This window comes from Melanotaenia boesemani, chromosome 3 (genome assembly GCF_017639745.1).
Source record: "Melanotaenia boesemani isolate fMelBoe1 chromosome 3, fMelBoe1.pri, whole genome shotgun sequence".
In the NCBI taxonomy this organism is placed as follows: Eukaryota; Metazoa; Chordata; class Actinopteri; order Atheriniformes; family Melanotaeniidae; genus Melanotaenia; species Melanotaenia boesemani.
In genome coordinates, this window is record NC_055684.1 from 8,266,489 (window position 1) to 8,286,103 (window position 19,615).

A 19,615-nucleotide genomic window follows, 5' to 3' on the forward strand; every position below is an offset into this window, starting at 1 on the left:
AAAATGCAGTAATTACAAGGCTGAAAGTTTTCTCCCAGCTGACATCTTAAATATCAGCTCTCCAGAAAAAAATCACCCTCAACGTAAATATTTATTTATCCTAAATGTTTAGTGAATATTTCATTATTTAACATTTTTTCATGTGTGCCTCACATGTTTGCTTGAAGTTTTGTTTGTTCACATCCTTAGAAATTAGTCCTAGGTGTTAAATTCAGAACGTGAGTAACCAGTAGGGGCAGTAGGGGTCGGTAGTTGCAACAGTAGTGGAAGTTTTAGAAGATAAGACACGGTTTAGGAGCTTTGTATACCATCTATGTTTTATTTACACCCTACAAATTGAGCTTTGACCAACTTTCTTGGTCTACGACATTTATTGATCTAATTAACCCCCACCTGTAAACTGCCTGCACACAGTGACATCACAGAGTGACATCACCTGACACAGACCAGCCCATCGGCTCTGTTGGGTTCACCTCAAACATTCAGTTAATGTGAAATGGTGGCTGTTAGTGACCAATTAAAGCTAGAAATCCAGACACACCTGATGCAGAACAAACAGGAATGGGTCGGGTGGAAAAACGGAACCAACCAGAACCGGCTGTTTTCTTTGTGATTGACAGAAAGAGGACGATGACACAGCGTCCTCCATGAACCACAGCATCCTGCTGCAGGAGCGTCCGATCAAACAGACTGTCACCAGGTGAGGGGGCAGGGCCTGGTTGAACAGGATGGGCTGCTTCTTTTTTAAAAAATAAATAAATAAAAATATCCATGTATATCCATCCATCCATGTATATTCTGTGATAGTAAACTGGGGTTCTACTACAACATAAAGAGTAAATTGTGTTTAATGATGCAAACAAAGGACTGGTTCCAATGATCAGAATCCAGGTCCGGTTCTGATGTCTGTATGTCTGACCAGGGAAGCTTTGACTTTGCTCCTCGACACCTTCCATAACGAAGCCGAGTCCTTCCTGTTGTCGGAGGCGGAGCTGCCGCTGCATGTGGAGCGTCTCGTCCAATCGGCAAAAGCCCTCTGCAGTTCCTTGGCTGCCGTTGAAACGCCTGATGTGACGCAGGCCCTGAACCAGCTTCCAGCATGTCCCTGTCGTCTGCAGCCGAAAGTCCTGAAGGTGAGACGTGTGGACATGAAATCTTAAAGTGTTTCATTATGTGATCTGGTCTGACCACCATGTTTATGTCTGTCCTCCCAGGATGCCTCAGTGCTGGCTGTCAGAGAGAACAGAGGTACCAACTACTCGCCACACACAAACACACACACACACACACACCTGATTTTTAAAAAGTGTCCTCAGACAGGACAGTTGTCCATTTGGAGGCAGGACTGAACTTTCGAACCTGATGACAGATTCCTGCTGTTTAGTTAAAATATCTAGAACCAACAAGGTGTTTGACCTTTTCATTGTCTGACAGATCAGACATTTATTTCCAAACAGCTTAAAAATTCCTCCTTAAAGCAGCACAAGAGAGGCTTGGACCTGAAACACAATGTTCTGGACCTGGATTCTCTTCTCTTTCCCAGAAATATTTCCTCAGATTTTTCTCATAAATCCTCATTTGATGTCAGATCTCCAACTTCCAGATAAAAGTCCTCCTAAAAGTCCTGCAGACCTCGAAGGAAACGGGTGTAAAGCAGGTGTGATTGGTCTGCTGATTCATCCTAACAGCTGTTTCTGATCTTACTGATGCGCAGAGAAAGTGGTGGAGAAGCTGACAGCAGCCATATTGGATCTGGTAGAGCTGTACTGCAGCACGTTCAACGCTAACTTCCACACCACGCCACAGAGCCAGTGCTGCACTGCGCCGGTCCAGGAGGCTGGCCTTGTCACCAACGTGCTGTCCTTCAACGTGTACGCTGCTCACCGCATCCCCATCACCTGGGCTGCCAGGTACAACTGAACACACACACAGTCAGCATAAGTACCCTGCACATCTCGCTGTCAGTGTTTCCACTATATGGAATCTCCATGTTCCCATAAAGTAGTAGTAGTTTAATCTAGCAGGTGTAATCTAGCGGGCGCAATCCATCATCTTTTGTCTAGCTGGTTTTGTTGTAGATTCAGATGAAACTGATCAAATTCAATAATCAGTCAGCAGCAGATCATTAGGCTTACCTGAGTACTGGTTAGTGTTCATTTACTCATGACATCATGCTTCCTTTCTGCTCTCTGATTGGTTAGTTATGAGGGATTCTTCCTGTCCTGCTCGCTGACTCATGGAGGGGCGGAGCTCTGTGCGCCACAGCACACCAGCAAACAGTCGGTCAGCAAGTACCTGTTCCACCTCGTGGTGTGGGACCAGAGGTACGTGCCTGTCCTCCTCACCTGTAGAATCTGCCGGTTAACACTGTCATGTGATCAGTTTAACCTATGTAAAACAGCATAAATGTTTCCTTTGTTTGACCCTGCCCCTTCTCACGGCCCCCTCTCCCACCTCTCTGCTCCAGAGTGTGTTTCCCTGTGCAGATAAACCAGCTGCCTCGGGAGTCTCAGCTGACAGTGACATTGTATGCCAGCCCGCTGCCGCCCCCTGGAGGAGCAGAGGAGAAGGGGAAGCAGCGCCGCAGCATGGAGGCCCTGGGCTGGGTCACCATGCCGCTCTTCAACTTTAGACAGTGAGTCTAACGACCCCGTCAAACAGGAAGTTACACAATCAGAATGAGCTGAGGAATCAGCTGATAGGGTGGTGGTTCTGTTACCAGAACAGAGTTGGGATCAAAGTTATGATTGAAGTCAGGCCCAGAGTCAGAATCAGAGACCAGTTTCGATCAGAGTCACTCAAACAATCAATTTTTATTTAAAGCGTAAAATCAACATGAAACAGGTTCTTGATAGATTTTACAGTTAAAAGCAAACCGAAAGAAATATACATAAAGAAAAACATGTAACAATAATAAGCAATAACCAACAGCAACGGTTAAAGTCCAGTAGAACAAACAATGAAAACATCTTGGCCCCTCCTCCATAGCCTCATCAAAAAGGAAAGTTTTAAGGCCACACTGAGTGTCTAGCACCTGCACCCAAGCTGGAAGACGATTCTACATGAGAGGAGCCTGATGGCAGAAGGATCTAGCTCCCATTCTGCTTCTAAAGACTCAAGGAAACCACTAATAAGCCTGCAGTCTGGGAGCACAGTGCTATGGAGGGGCAATATGAGCTCTTTAACATAAGATGTTGCCTCACCATTAAGGAGGAGAGTTTTAAACTCTATTCTAAATGTTACAGGAAGCCAGAACTGGCTTCAAAAGTCAGGATCAGAGTCAGGATGAAAATCTAGCTTAGATCAGAGGTGGAATTGAGTTCACTTAAATTTGGAGCCAACTTTGATCAAAGTCTGTATCTGAGTTGAGATCTGGTCAGTCAGAGCACAAAAAAACAAAATCAGTCAGAATTTGTGGACATTTGTCTTCCTCATGTTGGACTCAGATGATCCAGGTGTGTGTTGACTGATCAGAGTGTGTTTGTGTGTGTGTGTGTGTATCTGCAGCGTCCTGACGTGCGGCAGGAAGTTGTTGGGTCTGTGGCCATCAACTCCAGGGAGTGGAAATGCCCGAACGAGTTCACCCAACTTCAGTCAGCCAGACAGCGTCATTCTGCAGGTGAGAGCTACACATGCCAGCAGGAAGCTCTGTACAGGATGGTGGGAGACCAGGGCCAGTTCCAGAAAGGGGGTTATGTTGAAACCTTTTCAGAAATTAAGTGGCTGCTGTTTTGTGGTCACTCAATTTCTCCGGCCGTACGTGTGTTAATCAACCAGTGTGAAACAGAAATAAACGATGCCCAGTCATGGTCAAAGAACAATATACTTTAACTTTTATAAAAGATGATTTTAGTCTTCATCTTTAGTTTCCTATATGCAAGTTTATCTCCAAAGGGGTTGAACCTAAATAAAAGATTTTATTCCATCAATATTTTAACCCACATGTTCTGAGTTAAGTCAGAGGACTAGTAGATTCCAACTTTCACATTGACTCCCATGATGTTTCTCTCCCCTTAGCAGCAGGCTTCCCTTTTTCCCAGAATTCCTCATCATATTACTCATATACTGCTATGAGAACCTCTTGTTCCAGTGGGGAGAAATAACTGGTAGCTTTTTGTCAACAGTTGCCATGGTTATCGGAGCTCTATTGATGATAGATTTTTATTTCGGTTCCTAACTGGGTGAAAATTCTCAGTTGATGGAACTAGCTCAATGCAGCATATCTGGAACCCGAAAACTTGAGTTTGTTGGTACAGATTTCTGGAATTGGCCCCTGTATGTTTACCTGTTTGTTTACCTGTCTGTCCTCCTGTCCGTCCTCAGGTGGATTTCCCTTCATCAGCCTTCGAGGTTCGGTTCAGCACTCCCCCTCCTGCAGACTTCTGTCCTCAGTATACATTCAGCAAATTGGACACTATCAGTCAGATTCAGCTTCAGGACGTTCTGCACAAGAAGGCCTTCTTCTGGTCAGACACACACACACACACACACACACACATATACCCCCCCCCCCTTTTTTTATTTTGATGCTCTAAACTAAACTCTAGTATTCTGTATCTTTGTATGAAACCAGTAAAAACCAGTGAGGTGCCAGTGGATGTTAATCTAGCTGAATTCCCATAAAACTGCTCTATTTCCCAGACTCTAACTCCACCCAGCTGATCATGTGACCAATGGGCCATGTGACTGTGTTGACTGTTGGTTTCAGTGCAGGACTCATCATGTCTGCAGATGTTCTTAAAGAATGAGTCCAATTTGTTGGATTTGGGCTGGTCTGGTCACTGTAGACAGGTCAGGGTGCCAATGCTGACTCTGGTTCACCATCAGAACCAGACCACAGAGTAAAGAAAGGTAGTCTGGTTGGATGAGCTTGGTCTGTTTAGGTTACTTACCTGGTGAGAAGGTACCAGAATGTTCTCCAGGAAGAAGAAAAGCCAAACAGCTGGAATCTTTGGATCCTGTACCTGGATGTTCCTTTAACTCGTTCCACCACTGTTGGAACCAGCAGACCCTCAGAGTCCACACTCCTCTGAGGAGTCAGGCCGGTTTGATTTACACTTGAGCTCAGCTCACATGGTTTCAGATGAACTGGATCACTTCATCTGTCAATAAACAGGCACAGTTTGGCTGCTCAAATTTAGTCCTTACCGATAGATCTTAGCTTATGAAGTAAGAGAGAGAAAAAAAAGACTGTTAGCTTTTTGTTTTCTGATGGGATTTTTTTTTTACTGAAATTTTATTTATTTTACATTTTGAACATTTTAAACGTGAACTGGCAACTTTACATGTTGTTGCTTCAACATATTAACATTTAGGGTCTATTATTGACAGTCATCAAAAATCAGGTGCCACCCAAGTTTAAATGGGCAAGTCTAATTCCGAAACAACAACAACAAAACAAACAAACATATCCTTCTTCATTATAAGCCTCAATCTGATGAATCCCATTATCTGTTAAAATCTTCCACATCATCATTAAGCCTGGCCAAAGATTTCTCATGTGACACAATCCTTAATAAATTTTCCCTCCATCTGTTAACATCTGGAGGAGCCCGATCCCTCCACACACTAAGAATTACGTGGGCAGCTGTAATCACCCCCACTTTAATAACCACTAAATCATACTTTGAAATTCCCGGTAAGACAGATGAATCCCCTAATAAGCATAATCTTGGTGACATGGGTATTGTGAGGCCAAAACCCTCTGCCAAAAGGTATATACTGCCCCACATTCCCATATAGCGTGCACAGATGTCCCTGGTTCTGAGCGACATTTCCAACATATATTATTAGACATAATACCCATTCTGTGAAGTTTAGAGGGAGTAAAATACCACCTATGCATTTATTTATACTGAGTAAATCTGCCCCTAGCCTCCCTTATGTATTTATTGGCATGTGACAGAATCTTATTCCAATCTTCTCACCTTGCCCAGATCTCTCTGCTCCTCAAATTTTCACACATATCTCTTTTTAGACTGTTAAACAATTTATAGAAAACAGCTGCTCTATTTGCTATTCCCGGCAGTTCTAGAAAACTGATGGGATTCTTGATGATCAGACCGCGCTGCGGTGGTGACCTCACCAACTTCAGGTTCTTGGAGAATAGAAATGAAAAAAAAAAACTTAGTTGGTCAAGTTAAAATGAGCATCTTTTTGCGTGAAGGCTGACAGCGGAGGACAAGCGGCTGCTGTGGGAGAAGAAGGCGTTCTGTCAGGCGGAGAGTGCAGCACTGCCTCTGGTTCTGGCCAGCGCCCCCTGCTGGCAGTGGGCTTGTCTGCCGGAGATCTATGCACTGCTCAGACAGTGGGCATGTCTGGGTCACCTTGACGCCCTGGGACTGCTGCACGCCTCGTAAGTGCTTGCTCAGCTAGGCTGTGTAGTTATGAACAGGTGTGATTATCTCACCATGATGTCATCCGGTGTCTCAGGTTCCCGGACCAGGAGCTGAGGAGGACGGCGGTCCAGTGGATGGACTCCATCTCAGACCCGGAGTTGCTGGACTTTCTGCCTCAGCTGGTGCAGGTAACATGAACTCAGGCTTTGCGCAGTCAGAGTCCAGTGTGTCACCAGAACCTTTTGGAGCTGTTGCTATCTTATGGTTCTGATGTAAAAATAATGCTAGTCTTTAGTTTAATGTTTTGCTACCTCAAACATTCTCCGTGTTTAGTACCTTTAGCTTCTGTCAATCATCAGAACTTTGACCCGGCTGAAGTCCACCTGAAGACCTCAGCTGACGTGTCTGTCTCTGTCCACCTGTCTCAGGCGCTGAAATATGAGTGTTACCTGGACAGTTCTCTGGTTCGATTCCTCCTACGGAGAGCCATCGGAGACTTACGGATCGCTCACTACCTCTTCTGGTGAGCTGCTCACACACGCTCAGTTCTGGTTGGGGTGTAACCATTCTACGTAACCATGTTACGATCCTAATGATTATCAAGATTATTATGCGTTAGTTAAATTCAAAACACTAAAATGTGTAAAATCACATGAACAATCCTCATAGCTCTTTAAGTTTAATTTCTGTTTTTGATGCGAACATGAAAACAAAAGAAAATAAAGAAACAAGACTATGTATCTGATGTTAAATAGGGATTTTTTCACAGCCCATTGTAAACTGATGAGTAAAACAAAAGCCTTGAACCTTTGCTGAGTGGATCATATTTGATCATGAAAAGTGAAACTATCTGTCAAAAAGTTATGTTAAGTAAACGTTGCTGAACTCGTCATGTTGAGTTGTATGCCCAACCCAAATCGTACACAGTTAGAAAATTTAAAATGATACGATGCTAACGCTTGTAGTATCATTAAACAGGTAGTTTCTCACAGCTAACTTTTTCTGCTCTGACGTCTCCCCGCTCTGACTCAGAACTGCCAACCATTGATTTAGTCCCTTGTGAAGAGTTTACTGGTCTTTATGTGGCTTCTTTACCAACAGGAGAAAGACTTGCTAATATTGCTGACAAATTCGATGGAGCACAAGGGATTGTAAGAAAATGCCTCCCTCCCTGATGAGCCTCATTTTCTTGTCAATCCTCTTCTGATTAGCATCAGAACACATTGGATCCCGACACACTGCAGAGTGATGCATCCTCCCCTCATAAACAATCTGTGTGTCTGTGTCAGGCTGCTGAAAGACAACCTCCAGGACAGTCAGTTCAGCGCTCGCTATCAACACCTGCTGGCAGCTTTGTTGTGCTGCGCCGGTCGAAGTCTTCGGGAGGAGTTTGACCGTCAGTGCTGGCTTGTCTCCATCCTCACCAAGGTGGCTCAGAAAGTCCGTGATGCTACGCCGTCCAGCAGACAGGTGAGTGACCCCATCATGTCTCATGACTTTAAAACAAATGTGGTGGATTGTTTCAGGACTTTGTTCAAACTTTCCAACATGAATCTGCAGAACTTAGCACCAAGCTATGAGAGAACCTTTTAATTTAAACCAGGTTTTAAACCAGTAGGGAAAAACCTGGAAAACCTGCAGGCCATCAGCCCAAGTGGTCCCCTGGGCTAAAGTAACCAACTGTTTTCACATAGAGTAAATGTTGTCCAGCAGGAAGCAGCAGCAGCACAATGACCTCACATGATGACGACGACGATGATGATGATGAATGTGTGTTTGTAGTCTGTCCTCAGGGACGGTCTAGAGGAGATGAAGCAGTTCTTCTCAGTGAACAGCAGCTGCAGACTTCCTCTGAACCCGGCGTTGCTTGTCACGGGGATCAACATCCAGGTACACACACACCTGCGCAGACACAGCTCAGTAGGTCTCCTGATTTGGTTTGAGGGTTTTTTAACCAAATTTGTTCTGGTTCTGGTTCCGAGCCAGAACTTGGAACCAGTTATGAGTCCCAAAAACTGATGTTACAGTAGCTCCGATGCTATGCTTTCTAGTTCAGGGGGCCGACCAGTACCACTAAAACTTTGTGACCACTATGTATTATGATCCAGAACCAGAGCCTGGTCTGGTCTGAGAAAGAACAATAAACAATGAGCTTTGATAGGATGAATTAGTAAAGAAACCTGAAACACAGAGAACATTTCCATTAGTTCCATCTCTGATCCTTTTCAAATTTTCTTTAGATCCTATGACTGGTTGTAGTGAATCTTCTCTTCTTCTGTGGTTTTACAGTCATGTTCCTTCTTCAGCTCCAATGCTGTCCCTCTCAAGTTGTCCTTCCAGAACCTGGACCCACTGGGAGACAATATCAACGTCATCTTCAAGGTAAGAGCATACCTGACCGTCGTGACAGGTAGTCTGATACCTGGTGAGCTGACATCTCCATTTCTGTCCAGTCAGGAGACGACCTGAGGCAGGACATGCTGACTCTACAGATGATACGGATCATGAACAAAATCTGGATCCAGGAGGGCCTGGACATGAGGATGGTCATCTTCAAGTGTTTTTCCACTGGCAGAGGGCGAGGTGAGGCACACAGGTGTATACCTGCAGGACATGTGGAACAGTGTAAGTTACCTGTTCTCAGGTGTGACTAAACTTATGTTCTACGCAACATATGGATACAGAACATTTAGTTTGTCTTTAGTGCATAATTTGGTCTGTATTTAATGACAGCACAGACCACTGCCGTCAACTGTGCTTTATATCTCTTTCTGACAATGAAAGTTATCATGATCTCCTCCACTGTCGTCGTGTTTATTGTCTGAAAGTGATGTCGGAACTTTGAGGTGAACTCTGTTCTGGGCACGTCCCCTAGACTGTGGTCAGCAGGTCAAAGACTCAATAACACAATAATTTATTTATTCATTCATAATTGTTACTATTATTATGGTAATGATGAAAATTTTTATTATTTTTATTATTGTTAGTCAGAGTAATAGTTGAATTATTATTATTGTTAGTAGTAGTAGTTGTAGTAGTAGTAGTAGTAGTTGTTGTTGTAGTATTATTAACAAAACAAATTTAGCTTCCCATCAGAATTTGTAACGTTCCGTTTAAATTTATTTTTGTTTTTTTGTCACAACTGGACATGTACTGTATAAACTGTGCACAATAGACACTGTAATATCACTTTTTACATAATTAAAAAGATAAATAAAGGTATAACAGGTGTGTTACCTGTCCTCAGGTATGACTGACACATGTGTTTACCGTTCTCAGGTATGGTGGAGATGATTCCTCACGCCGACACTCTGAGGAAGATCCAGGTGGAACACGGAGTAACGGGATCGTTCAAAGATCGGACGCTGGCTGACTGGTTGCAGAAACACAACCCCACTGACGAGCAGTACGACAAGGTAACTCACCTGTTTTCACCTCTGCCCCTAAGAGTCAGCAGTAACCTCAACCCTCCATGTCTGTGCTGCCTCACCTGTCAGGCGGTGGAGAACTTCATCTACTCGTGTGCCGGCTGCTGCGTGGCCACCTACATCCTGGGAATCTGCGACCGCCACAACGACAACATCATGCTGAAGACCAGCGGTCACATGTTCCACATCGACTTCGGGAAGTTCCTGGGACACGCGCAGATGTTTGGAAACATCAAACGGTGAGAGAGGCCCGCTGTTATGGTGTCTCCCTGACAACCGTCTCAGACCTCTGCAGGGCTTTCAGGCACTGACAGATTTTACTGATCCCAACTTCTGATTTACTTTAATGCCTGATCAGATCAATATTAGCTGTCAGCTCCTGGATGTTTTTCCGAAGATTTGTCCACCAGGTGTTAACCTGTGGGAACATGAACTGTCTGATGCATCTGCAGAGGTTTGGGTGTTGTCAACAGACTATTGATCACCTTATTGATCGGTACACCGTCTCTCCTGCAGGGACCGCGCCCCTTTCGTCTTCACCTCCGACATGGCGTACGTCATCAACGGAGGAGACAAACCGTCCAGTCGCTTCCATGACTTTGTGGATCTGTGCTGTGAGGCGTACAACCTGATCCGCAAACACACACATCTGTTCCTCAACCTGCTGGGCCTGGTGTGTAACACACACGCACAAACACACACGCAAAGTACAAAGGGCTGTTTTCTGACATGTAAACATGGACGTTTAGAAATGAGAAATGAAATTTTTTCTGAAATTGTTTTGGATTTCAGACTGAAATCCAAAACCAGATCCAAGCTGCAACTGAACATTTGTGTTTATGTCTCCAGATGTTGTCCTGTGGGATTCCTGAACTCTCTGATCTGGATGATCTGAAATACGTCTATGACGCGCTGAGACCTCACGAGTCGGAGGCCGACGCCACCATGTACTTCACCAGGTAACAGACCCCCCCTCTATGGGTGAAGCCTTACATCCAGATGACCGATCTGCATGTCAGTGTTGAGGAGAAACTTTTTTTTATTTAACATTAATAGCTATTCTTTGGTCCTCCGGGGATGTCTCCCCAGGGCATGGTGGGAGGGTTTAGTGTGGGTGTATGAAATTGAGTGTATATGGGTAGGGCGCAGGGGAGGCTGTGGGTTATGAGGTGGATAGATGGAGGGTGGGTGTAGGGTGTAGGAGGACGGGAGGAGTGGTAGATGGTGCCCTGATTCCCCGGGATGTGCAGCTGGAACATTGGGGTGGGTGCTGGCCCATGCAAAATGGGTTGTCTGGGGGGGCCTGGTCCTCCTGGGTATGGTGCATGCCCTCTGCTTGTGGGGTGGTTGGTGCCGATTTTGGCCCGCTGGGGCCTGTGCCCTGTGACTGCAGGGGGCTGTGGCTGCAGCCTTCCTCTGCCCGCCCTCAAGGTGGGTACGGGGTAAATAAGATAAATAAGATAAAACAATATATTTATATAAATAAAGAAATAAAAAAAAGTCTTATCAAGAGGAGCCTTATACCCATAAAGCTCACCTTGGCAAAGCAAATCTGTTCGGCACAACACAGCAGCCAGACCATCATTCCGTTTGCTTCAATTAGGTGTCTGACCCCTAATTTCCACCGGGTATGTGCGCAGCATGTTTCGGCTGCACTGTGGCCTCCGCTGCTATTCGCAGCCGTTTTAGTTAATGGTTTGGTTTCCACTGGGTGTGTTGCAGCACATATTAGAAGCACATTGTTGCGGCTCTCCGCTAAATTTAACGCTATCACTGCTAATTTTGTAATTTTGTTGCAATGGCAATTAAGTTTTATTCTGTTCTATTCAGATGACACCCTCATTTATCCATGAAGGCCCCTTTAAATTAATCTGTGGATCAGGAGGTTTTCAGTTCAAACTGAAATTGTTCTGAACGCAGCCGATTTACCTTCTCTCTACGTCCTCCGGCAGGTTGATCGAGTCCAGTCTGGGCAGCGTCGCCACCAAACTGAACTTCTTCATCCACAATCTGGCTCAGATGAAGTTCGCCTCGTCTGAAGATCGCCCCACGCTGTCCTTCGCCCCCAGGATCCACACAGCCAGAAGCGATGGCATCATCGCCAACCTCTACATCTGTAGACACGTGCGCACCAGCAAGGGCTACGTGAGTCAGCTGACCCATTACCACAACAACTTCACACTGAACCCAAACACGCAACTTAGATAGTTAAACTGAACATTTTTAGATCCATTTTCAGGTGAACAGAACTGAGCTCACAGCTGATGGGTCAAAATTCATACTCACTGTGACTGTGTGTGTGTGTGTGTGTGTGTTTGTGTGTCAGGCCTTCGTGGTGAAGGTGGAGCGTGACGGTCAGAAGGACGTTCAGCTCGTTCAGAGGACGTTTGAAGAGTTTCATGAACTTCACAGCAAACTGAGACTCATCTTCCCCTCATCCAAACTGCCCAGGTACACGCACACACATACACACTCGCATGCATGCACTCACACACTCCCTTTTAATCTAACCCTTCTTTTTGACCCGCCCACAGCTTCCCCAGCCGTTTTGTGATTGGTCGTTCCCGTGGTGAGGCGACGGCCGACAGGAGAAAGGATGAGCTGAATGGTTACGTCTGGCATTTGATCCACGCCGCGTCGGAGGTTGCTCAGGTGAGTCCTGGTGATGTCGGATGTGTTCTAACATGTTGAACCGGTGGTGTAACACCTCTCCTGACCACAGTGTGTCATTCTCCATCTGAGGCCACGCACACTACCGTGGTAAATTCAGTCCTCAGTTTGCTTCAGGCTGGTTTAAGTAAAATCTTTCATTAAAATAAGTGTGTCCAAAACTCATCAAAGTAAAAAAATCTTTGGAGATGAATCAGAATTAGATTTTATTATACAGTTTAAGTAAGAACTCAGTTCAGCCAGGCACAGAAACTTCAACAAAAACACCCATGGTGCACACAATAAACTATGAACACGTAGGAAAAAAACATCAGAGTCAGAGAGACTTTGACAGCAAATTGTCTTCGGTGTGGCTCACATGCTAAACTCACCCAGTGCTCAGTCTGCATCAGTCCATGTTCTGTTCATCACTAGTCGGCAGCAGACAGAAGAACCGAGTCAGTTTGAACTGGAAGCTTTATCAGATCGTAACAATAAGTCTATGATTAGTAAAGTTTATTGTACTATTCTCTTCTTCTGCTGAGTCAAAAATATAAAAATAACTGTTCAAACAAGCTAAGGTTTCTAAAAATGGACCTGGTTTTTAAACATAGTCCCGGTACCTGATGGTCAGAACTGAATCAAACAGTCCGTTGTTGATATGAGTTTGGTTTTCTACAGACTTCAGAACTGGTTTTAAATGAGAAGGCCACAGACTGTCATCATTGATTCAACGGGTCAGAACCATTTTCAGCTTCATGCAGTTGGAGAGTCATTACCGTCGTCCTCTGTGCCCAAGATTTTCTTTCTGAAACCAGAACCATGATGTTAGTATCATGACAGGGAATGTACAAACAGAAATCAGCTGATTCCTGAAGGATGTTTAAAACTATGATGTGACTAAAGTCATGTAAACTGTGTGTTCAAGTGTGACCTGGTCTACACCTTCTTCCACCCGCTGCCCAGAGATGACAGAACCGGAACCACCAGCAGCAAGCCAGCAGGTACGTCAGCTCAGTTACCAGCTGTGTGTGCGTCAGGAAAAAGGTTGATGAAACAGTGGTGTCTCAGCAATCACCATGGTAACCAGGATGCTATATCAAAAAATAAGAAAAAGTTTTTTTTATATATATATATATATATATATATAGAGGCATTGATCTGCATTGATCCATTATCATTTCTCTCCAGCCTCTGTTACGGACCAAAGCATTGGACTAGCATTAGCCCCGCCCACTGAGTTTGATGGGCTAGGCTGACAGATAAAATAAATTCATGATGCACTGCAACAGTGCATCATGAATTTATTTTATCTGATTGGTTGCCCTTTCCACAAGTCCAGGCAAATGCTCTTTAGATAATGGATCAATGCAGAGCTAGTGAACACATTCCAATACACTGTGTGGCGTTATTCCTCTACGTTGGTTTAGATACTCTATTAAAGAAACCCATAGAACAAACTTTTATTAACACAGAATATCAGGCAGTATGCGACGTGAAGGAGCTGCTCAGAGAAGCAGCGGATTTGAATGTGGAAGTTCTAAACAGAACTTCTACTTGATGCTCCAGAACTGCAGTCTGGTCAAACTCCAAACGCTTCGGTCGCTGTGTGTTCTGCTTGTTGTGTCCTGGTTCCAGAGAAGCGGTGGAGTACTTCTAAACTTTCAGTCACTCTGTGGTCAATATACAAATACATTTGTATTTTAATGAATTAAGGATACATTTAATAACACATTTATGTATTTAATTATCATTTTAATTATTTAATGACACATTTAAATAATTATTTAATGATGTATTTAATTAATAATTGTGTCACTTTTAATTATTTAATGACACATTTAATTATTGAATGAAATATTTAATTCATTGTGTCACTTTACCTCCTGCATACCCTCAAGTTAGCAGATAAGAAATAAAAAAAGAGTTGATGTTGAGCCCCTTTTGCATTCATTCAGGAGTCGATGATGAGATCAGTGTCTGGTGTGTGTGTTTCAGAGATCTCCTGGTCTCCAGCCTCGGGGAAAGAACTTGGTGAAGTCAAACTGTCCATCTCCTACAGGAACGACAAACTCTTCATCATGGTGATGCACATCAGAGGACTGGTCAGTGCATGTGTGTGTGTGTGTTTGTACCTGCTGTTTGACTAATTTTATTCATCATTTTGATAGATTTTTGTGTTTAAAGTTAATTATTTATTGTGTGTTGTGCTTGCAGCAGCCCCTACAGGACGGAACCGACCCCGATCCATACGTGAAGCTGTACCTACTGCCGGACCCACAGAAGATGAGCAAGAGGAAGACGAAGGCGGCGCGCCGCACCTGTAACCCCACCTACAACGAGATGGTAACGACACATTCTCACTTTCTGTTTTACTGTCATCTCCGTGATGAACCATGAGCGGATCTAGATCTTGAATTTCTGTTTCTGTCCCCCAGCTGGTGTACGAGCGGATCCCTCGGGGGGACCTGGACCAGAGGGTAATACACCTCCGGGTTCTGGGCGATGGGGCCTTCTGGGAGAACACCCTGCTGGGGGAGACCTTCATCCCTCTGAAGAAGCTGGTCCCGGGTCAGCATTGGGTTGACTGGCACAAGTTGGGCGGTGTTGGTTCAGACTCCGCCCACTGACTGACAGGAAACAGGAAACAAGAAAGGAAGGTTCTCCTCTGGAGGACAGAGGAACAAAGGGAAGTCCTTCTAAATCAAAGCCGTGTGGCTGGTCCTCCCTCAGAAAGCGTGGGGGGGACGACTCTTCAGGGGTTTATATGTAGTTTTTGGGATTAAAATATTAATAATGTGAAAATTTCCATCACAGCCCGATGGAAGAATACTGACTCTTTAACCTTCAACTAACTGACTCACTCCTCCAACTGTTCACTCTGAACTGTTCACACAGTAAACTTTTAACTACAAACTGTTCACCTTGAAGTTTAAAACGAACTGTTCACAACAAACTGTTGACACCGAACTTTTCACAAAGCTATTCATGCAGCTAACTGTTCACTCTGAACTGTTCACACAGTGAACTTTTCATAACGAACTGTTCACAGCAAACTGCTCACAACAAACTTCACTCTGAACTGTTCACGCAGCAAATTTTTCACAACAAATTGTTCATTTTGAACAGTTTAAAACGAACTCTTCACAGCAAACTGTTCACACTTAACTGTTCACACTGCAAACTGTTCAATCTGAACCGCTCATGCTGAACTGTTCAGTGTGTGAACTGTTCAGTGTGAACTGTTCACACTGATGATGACGTGAAAACAAGCTGGAAAGGAGTGATTGTCCAGTGGAGGAAGAGGAAGAAAAAAAAGGGAAGAAGGTGAAAAATGCAGAAGATTGTAAAGAAACTTGAAGTTTGTTTAATTTCATGAACTCAGAAAGATTTTTAATGTTTTTTAACTTTTCTTGTCTTGAAATTAAAACATTGATGAACATGAGATGAAGCTAACAGACAGCAGGTAGAGGAGGAGGATGATGATGTTCAGCTGCTTCATTTCCATCTCCACTTTGTTTTTCTGGATGTTAAAATGGACTTGATTAATTTTGCGCTGTATACCAGAGACAGTGGGGTTATTATGGGATGCTGTCGGAGCTGAATGTTGGATTTTGTAGTGACTTCTTCACACCTGCTGCTGATCTGAGCGCGCTCAGAACCTGAACACCTGCTCACAGAGAAAAACCAGAACAGAGCATGTTGACATATCCTGCATGAAGCAAAGCAGTACAGCACACACTGACAGACGTTGAACGCACCTTTTTTAGTCCACATTAGCAGCATTTGTAGTTTTCTGTCAGGTTTAAAGTGTTTCCCGAGTTTCCCATGATGCTCGGAGCGAAGTTGCTCTTCAGTGGGATCATGTTGTTGGACAAACATCCTTCATACTGTGAATAAAAATACCCAACAGACGCTGTGAAAATAAAAACTTCTAAACTTTTTAAAGCTAACTGTTTGTGCTTCATCAGCTGGAGAAACTGGACTGATTCAGTGATCAGGTTCCTTCCTGACTCGATGGTGGTTGAGAACAGGGAGATGCGTCACTGTTGTCAGAAGAAGGGTTGAAGATGTAATTCAGGCGTTTCTGGTCTGAGTTTTATTAGCATGGAGGTCAGCTTGTTATAAACTTGTTAACTTTGGGTTCAGGGTCCAATCATCCTGAGAATCAAGTCTGAAATTTGACACGGAAAATATGCAGGAAATTTCCTTGATACAAACACGGAAAACACACACAGGTGACTCAGACCTGCAGGTGATGTTGATTCATCAGATCAGAGCAGGATGAAGTGAAGGACTGGTGTGTGTATGTGTGTGTGTGTGTGGTGACACCGCCCACCTGCTGACGGGTGAGACTGAGCATTTGTACAGGGGAAAATGTGACCAGTTTTTTTTTCCGCAGTTTTAACGTTTTTCATTATTTGCACTAAAAAAATAAACTTGAAGCTATAAACTATATTTTTCTTTTTTTGTCATCTTCCATTTCTCCTTTCTCCAGTGTCAATTTAGACAAAACAAAAATGTAAAACAAAAGTTTGACATTCCCAGAACTTTGTTAATTTGACAGAATTTTTATCTTCCCAGAAATGATCAGATTAGTTTTACTGACAAGTTATAATCTGATCATTTAGATAGATAAGCGTTATTCACCCCCTAGAGGGGAAATTTCTTTGCCTCAATCATCAATTACATTCACAATAAAAACATAGAAACTATATAGTGCAACAACATAAAAACTTTACAGGCATAAATATCCTAAAACATGGTTCAGTACAAACACTACAGGTGTTCATTAAAAAATCTGACAGCTGCAGGAACAAAAGACCTGAAACGTTGAGTAGAACAAGGTAGTATGACAAGACTTTAACTAAGAGAGCCTTTAAGAGTCTGATGTCTGATGATCTGAAAGATAATCCAAAACTAATTTATACATTAAACTCAAGTTTTAAACGTGTTTTTATTTAAAAAGAAAATTAAATTACACTAATCACATACATTTAACAAATTACATTTTCATACCCACCACCCCCACGAGGCTGCCAGTACGATGCAGAACATAAATGAGATAATAAAAATAAACGTGTGACAAGTGGGTAGCACATACTGCACTGAAGGTGTTGTATAGAATATATATCATGATTATAATGTCAAATATAAGCTGGAAAATTGAATACAAACAATAAAAAAAAAATACAAGACAATAAAAGTGGGTTGTGTTAAACTTCTTTAAAGATCACAACCTAATTTATTTTTATTTTAACTTTGTGGGAGGGCTTCAAGTCTTTCAAAATAAGATAGTAAGGGGGCCATGTTTCATGGAATTTTTGGGTCAACCCTCAAATGCAATTGCTATTTTCTTTAACTTAAGGGAAAGCATCATGTCCTTCATCAGACTTGAAAAATAGCTGCCTTGTTTAGAGCTGAGGCAAATTTGGTGATTAGAATGTATGTGTGTATTTATTTATCCTACAGTGAGTGGCAGTGTAATGGATGACTTGATGTCCACTGAAGATACAAGATAGTATCCCCACCAACAAATTTATTAGACAATAGCTTTGAAATAGGTGCCCATTGTAGTGGACACTAAGCATGAGAGGATTCATTTATTTGTTACTGGTGTACCCGACCCTGGAACCCCAAAGATTGTAATTTCAGCAATGGGTTGAATATCTTTGCTAAAAGCTTCAGATAGAGTTTGGAATATTTTAGTCCAAAAATTTTAGTTTGCTACAAGGACCAGAATGTATAGGCCAGATCAGTCCTAGCTCCATGACAACGTTCACTGAATCTTAGAGTCTAACTCTGATGGTTCCAACAAACCTCAATCTGAAGATAGTGGAATAGGATAGAGCGCCGTAGAGTGAATTTGGTGGAGAGAGCATCAAATATAGCAAACGTTCCTTCCATGTAGAGATATCGCTGAATTGACTCAAACCTGTTCTTTGTCTTGGTGCAAAGACAGCGTCCTATTTGGAGCAACTAAGGTATGATTATCACAAATAGGACCATAAAGAGAGAACAGATCCCAAGCCAATCCAACTTTATTTGTAAAGCACTTTAAATGAAACCATGGCAGGATCAAAGTGCTGTACAGATTACATACATACAGAATACACCAAAGATTGAAATAATAGAAGTACTAAAAGGTAGTGAAAAACCAAAATGACATTAAATAAAATAATAAAATAGTAATAAAATATCAGTGTCAACGTCTCACAGTGCCAAATGCCAAAGCAAGCAGATGGGTTTTAAGGGAAGATATCTGATAGTGTGGAGATTGAAAATCTGTTAGAATTATATTATTAAGTTTAGCAAAACCAAGACAAACTCAAAATCTTTCCAAAACAAAATTTACATAAAATGGAATAAACGTGAAAATGAAACAATAATAAAAATGGGCTTCTGTAGAGGAACACATCTGAATACAGAACCAGAGATGTACAAGACGAAGTTAGCTTTTGATTAGCAGTGTAGGAGCGATAAATATTGTTTTGGACTACTTATCGCTAGGTTTACAGTTTATATTATTTGGTTGTTATGATGATGTGGAGCATGGGTCACATGGGTGTTAGCGGTGACAGGTTGAACCGTCAAAAGGGAGGCAATCAGTCAGTCATACGTGGTTTTTGCCAGTGAGAGGAGGGCTGGGTAGCCGTAGTTTTTTTTGTAAATTCTAGATTGAAATATTTTACACAGCATGTAGATTCATTGGTCTATAAGCCAAAAAGTCAGTAAAATGACCTTAGTTTGCATTTCAAAAACAGAATAAAGGTTTCACAAATCAGAAACAGTATTTTGATAAATCAGCATACAGTGTAGAATATTTAAGTCCAGATTTGAAGAGTGTAAGTGTTCTTGATCTGAATCTGGTCTAACATAGGCTAGAGGCCAACAAATCTATATGAGCATTATTTGCTTTTGTAGAAATAAACATTTCACAAATCTCAAGCAGTTTTAATTTATCTACATGCGGTGTAGAATATTTCAGCCCAGTTTGAAATGTCTAAGTATTGTAATTATTTTTTTTAGAACCTGGTCTAATGTGTACAAGTTTTCCATAGAAGCAAGAAATCGGCCTTTATTCATTTCATAGCTCAGAAACTACAAATCGTAAGCCATCGTAAGCCAACTTCAGCATTTTATGTCATCGAAATCCATGTTTATATATATATATATATACATATATATATATATATATAT

The 19,615-nt window shown here is 42.7% G+C and overlaps 1 protein-coding gene across 2 annotated transcripts in view; it reads left to right on the top strand.

The window, feature by feature from the left end:
• The window catches only part of pik3c2b (phosphatidylinositol-4-phosphate 3-kinase, catalytic subunit type 2 beta), a 31,394-nt gene extending 14,521 nt beyond the window's left edge, over positions 1–16,873 (top strand). The window contains exons 7-32 of one of the 2 annotated variants that reach the window (XM_041979960.1): positions 621–700; positions 923–1,133; positions 1,215–1,248; positions 1,715–1,910; positions 2,202–2,324; positions 2,468–2,635; positions 3,508–3,619; positions 4,324–4,466; positions 6,167–6,355; positions 6,433–6,526; positions 6,767–6,861; positions 7,628–7,808; positions 8,121–8,228; positions 8,628–8,720; positions 8,792–8,921; positions 9,618–9,754; positions 9,836–10,005; positions 10,283–10,439; positions 10,616–10,725; positions 11,719–11,911; positions 12,093–12,217; positions 12,301–12,418; positions 13,344–13,419; positions 14,414–14,520; positions 14,633–14,761; positions 14,854–16,873. In XM_041979960.1, the coding sequence (XP_041835894.1) occupies positions 621–700; positions 923–1,133; positions 1,215–1,248; positions 1,715–1,910; positions 2,202–2,324; positions 2,468–2,635; positions 3,508–3,619; positions 4,324–4,466; positions 6,167–6,355; positions 6,433–6,526; positions 6,767–6,861; positions 7,628–7,808; positions 8,121–8,228; positions 8,628–8,720; positions 8,792–8,921; positions 9,618–9,754; positions 9,836–10,005; positions 10,283–10,439; positions 10,616–10,725; positions 11,719–11,911; positions 12,093–12,217; positions 12,301–12,418; positions 13,344–13,419; positions 14,414–14,520; positions 14,633–14,761; positions 14,854–15,045 (3,471 nt within the window). In that variant the 3' untranslated portion in view covers positions 15,046–16,873. The remainder of the gene's footprint in view (positions 1–620; positions 701–922; positions 1,134–1,214; positions 1,249–1,714; positions 1,911–2,201; positions 2,325–2,467; positions 2,636–3,507; positions 3,620–4,323; positions 4,467–6,166; positions 6,356–6,432; positions 6,527–6,766; positions 6,862–7,627; positions 7,809–8,120; positions 8,229–8,627; positions 8,721–8,791; positions 8,922–9,617; positions 9,755–9,835; positions 10,006–10,282; positions 10,440–10,615; positions 10,726–11,718; positions 11,912–12,092; positions 12,218–12,300; positions 12,419–13,343; positions 13,420–14,413; positions 14,521–14,632; positions 14,762–14,853) is intronic. The other variant, XM_041979961.1, reaches the window with a different exon arrangement.
• The last annotated feature ends 2,742 nt before the right edge of the window (positions 16,874–19,615 follow it).